Here is a 3712-nt window from a genome sequence, read left to right as displayed (position 1 = left end):
GAGGCAGGGCACGAAATAAACACAAAATGACAGTCTTTCCCTTTATTTACACAAGTTATTTACCCGTACACTTTTCTATAGGCACAATACAGGGGGAAACCAGCATGTCACACTGCACGATACAGCTTATAACAGGGCAACACAAAGTTTATCAGGTCACAAGGGCACATACGAGGTCTTCACAGGAGCAGCACCCAACTGCTCTCTCTTGGCTTGTTCCTCCGCTCCTTCGCTCACAGCCAGTTGTGTCATGTTTTTCCAGGTCCCTTCATGTTAACACATGCCCAGGTCAAACTTTTCATGTTAACACATGTTTCGCACAGAGACAAAGACCCACTGGCGTAGCAATATGTTATTTTGTATTGTTTTTTCCCAACATATTTCGTGCCCGTCACAGATATCAGGTATGATCAGTATCACCTCCACAGTTCTTTGGAGCGGACGAAAACACATGCAAAGCAGATATGGTCATTCTGTCGGTTTCAGATTGATTAATATCGGCGATGTGGAATTTTTACAAAGACTTATCATTTGACTAGATTAATTTTCTTCAGAATGATTGATAGACCTATGAAACTTATCATAAATGCGTATGTCATAATGATGTTATTATATCTACATCGACTGAGTTCCACTGACAGTTCTATTTTGAACTATCATCAAAACGAATCGATTTTAACTACATTTCTAAACCGAGTGACCTGTTATTGCCTTTCTCCTCAGCTGGCGACGTGAAAAAACAATGTTCATTTTATCATTCATACCTTTTTCCTATAACTGCCAACCTGAGAAATCTATCACCTCGACAAAGGGACTTTCCTATCTCCATGAAATACCCATGAACAATTAAACACAAGCAAATGCAAAGAATACCTGTAAACCTTTTTTTTCAAGACGTGGCTCACTCGAGTTTCGAACCCTGGGCTTCGGAAGTAAGATCCCTGAATTTACGAAACTCTGGAAAGACAATATAGATTTTATTTTTTTTTATTATTTTTTTAGTTCTAATGCTATTATCATCATCATTGTATATGTCGGGTCATGGATAATATATAAAGATTTCATATTTTTTATTTCCCATGTACAAAGACTGTAGGAAGTCTCATAGATCTCACTGAAATCAAATAAAACTCCCTTTACCTCATATTTTTACGAATGTCATTATGTAATTCTGCCTTTTAACATGCAATGAGGAGGAAACCCACAACGCCTAAAGCCATTTGTAATGTTTTCTTGTTTTCCATTAATTGCATTGGATGAACAAGAAATTATTGAACAAAAACGATATGAAATTAATTGGCATATATACCCCCCAAAAAAAAGAGAGAGAAAAAAATCCGTTTTCTAGCAAATGATTTCATTTCCTGTTTAAGATTAAAAGAAAAAATGTACGTGGGTCTTGGCAGAAGGAAAGCCAAGTAAGTACTGCCGTTTATTACTTTCCTACATGCGCGCGCAGGCACACACACTCAAACACACACACACACACACACACACACACACACACACACACACACACACACACACACACACACACACACACACACACATACACACCTATAATATACTATATCCATCAAAATTATTTACACATACAACATGACATAGAGCTTATTTCCAAATCCATCTAAGCTTTTTGGTCGGTGCCAGTGATTATTATGATCGTGATTACCATGGTCCTTTTATCAAAAGTATTAAAAACTACGATTGCACATGGCAAAAAAAAAAAAAAAAAAAATCGCAAAGCGAAATCCAAAACTGAAGGCTAACTGTATTGTTCAGGAAAGACAGGTAGTGTCCAACTATTCGCACAATTTTTACATGTCCCCCCTCTAGATGTAATCGTTTTCTATTTCTACTGCTGAAACAATCACTATCATAGAAAACGCTATTTCTTTACTAATGGCGTCTAGGGAAGGCATAACTCATGTATTCCAATAATGCACATGCGCCCAATCTGCAAAAACATCGGATAACAGATCGTCAGTTATTATCTTTCAATTATCTTTGCAAGGTCAAAGTTCAAATATCAATAACACATGTCCGTAACACCCCTCTAAAATTGCGTAAGGTCACTGCACTCGGTATAGAATCACAGCTGATTTCCATGACATGCTCTTCACCACCAAAACGAATGTGAACAAACGGCCCTGGAGAAAACTTGCTTCACAAATCCTGGCGAGAAGTAGATGGAGAGCCAGAATGGAGAAGTATCAGAGAATATTGACCGGTTACGTGGACGAGGCTCTTAGTGCAGTGTCTGAATTCTTCGGGAATATCGTCGGGCTGTAGAATTCGTCCAAATAGTATTGCCTGGAATGTACATGGCGTTGCGTTAGATCATTGACGAGAGCTTGCGGCGAGTAATGCGCGCGTGTGTGTATGTGTGTTTGTGCATTTGTGCGCGCCTGCCTGCTTATGTATATGCAAGATCTATATATGCAACTTATATAGACCTTATGCCTGCATTACTTACGTGTGTGTACGCATATGTGCTTATTTCATATCCACAATAAACTCGCACTCACACCTAATAATACTAACATAATTCCCTCTCTCTGTCCTCTTCTACATAACGTAAACACTTACACACGAACCCGACTAGCCACTTATTACCTTGGGGCGTTGAGGGTACAGATCACACATAGGATGAAGCACCGTGTTCATCTTCACGCCCGGGGCCAGCACCAGGTCAACGCGGGGGCTGCCGAGCGCCGTCAGGAGAGATGCCAGGCTCAGGCACTGCTCATGCCTCGTATTCTTTGAAGGGAGCATTAGGAATGAAATGTCATGTAAAGAATTTATGTACACACACACACACACACACACACACATATATATATTTGTGTGTGTGTGTGTGTGTGTGTGGTGTGTGATTATATGTTATACACACGCACACTCAGGTGCACACACACACACACACAACATTGTCAAATCTATTAAATATCTGATTTTTTTTTTTTACTTTTCATCAACTTGCAGTTAATCTAATCAACTACAGTGCAACTCAAAGACCCCCTAAAATGCAACTTAGAATTGTACGACAACCCACCACGTATGGTATACTCGGCGTCAGACAAGCGTGCGTATGCCACATGTTCGAAACGACTGATGGCGCTTGATTCTGCCACGGCCGAGGGTCTATCCAGATTCCTGTCGCTCTTTTGGACAATTCCTTCACCAGTTCGAGGTTGACGCCCACCGTAGCCACCAAGAAGTCCACGGGGCCGACCTGCGTGGAGACGAATGAAATCACTCACCATCTCCCTCATTATCTCGCGAAATCTTTCATTCGTCTCGTTCGTTCTTCCCGGCATCTCCATCTCGTTCCATTCATCACCTTTCATACTATCTCTTTTAACTCCTTCATTCGTCACTTCTCTTGTCTATTTCATCTTCTCATCTCATTCTCTCCCTCAACATACATCTCCAACGCCCTTACTGTCCCCCTCAGAACTCACTCAGCATCTCCCTCACCACCTCCCCGCTGTCATTGTCTCCCTCACTATCTCCAGCATCACCAGTCTCACTCCACTCACCAGCTCCTCACAACGTCACTCGTCATCTCCATCACCACCCCATTCTCCACTTTTCCTTCATTATCTCCCTCGTCACCATCTCATCTCATTCACCACCTCCCTCACGTCACTCACCAACCCACCCGACTCACCACCTTACCCAACACCCCACTCCACTCATCACCTTTCTCACA

At 41.6% G+C, this 3712-nt stretch overlaps 1 protein-coding gene across 1 annotated transcript in view; it reads right to left on the bottom strand.

The window, feature by feature from the left end:
* Positions 1–1995: 1995 nt before the first annotated feature.
* LOC119589056 overlaps positions 1996–3712 on the bottom strand; it is a gene marked incomplete at its 3' end in the record, with an annotated part of 2839 nt that continues 1122 nt past the window's right edge. The window contains 3 exon segments of the mRNA XM_037937997.1: positions 1996–2313; positions 2617–2760; positions 3053–3232. Of these exon segments, the coding sequence (XP_037793925.1) occupies positions 2167–2313; positions 2617–2760; positions 3053–3232 (471 nt within the window).

Source organism: Penaeus monodon, chromosome 1 (assembly GCF_015228065.2).
Source record: "Penaeus monodon isolate SGIC_2016 chromosome 1, NSTDA_Pmon_1, whole genome shotgun sequence".
Classification (NCBI taxonomy): domain Eukaryota; kingdom Metazoa; phylum Arthropoda; class Malacostraca; order Decapoda; family Penaeidae; genus Penaeus; species Penaeus monodon.
Note: the sequence above shows the minus strand (reverse complement) of the source record. Positions and strands in the feature narration are given on the sequence as shown.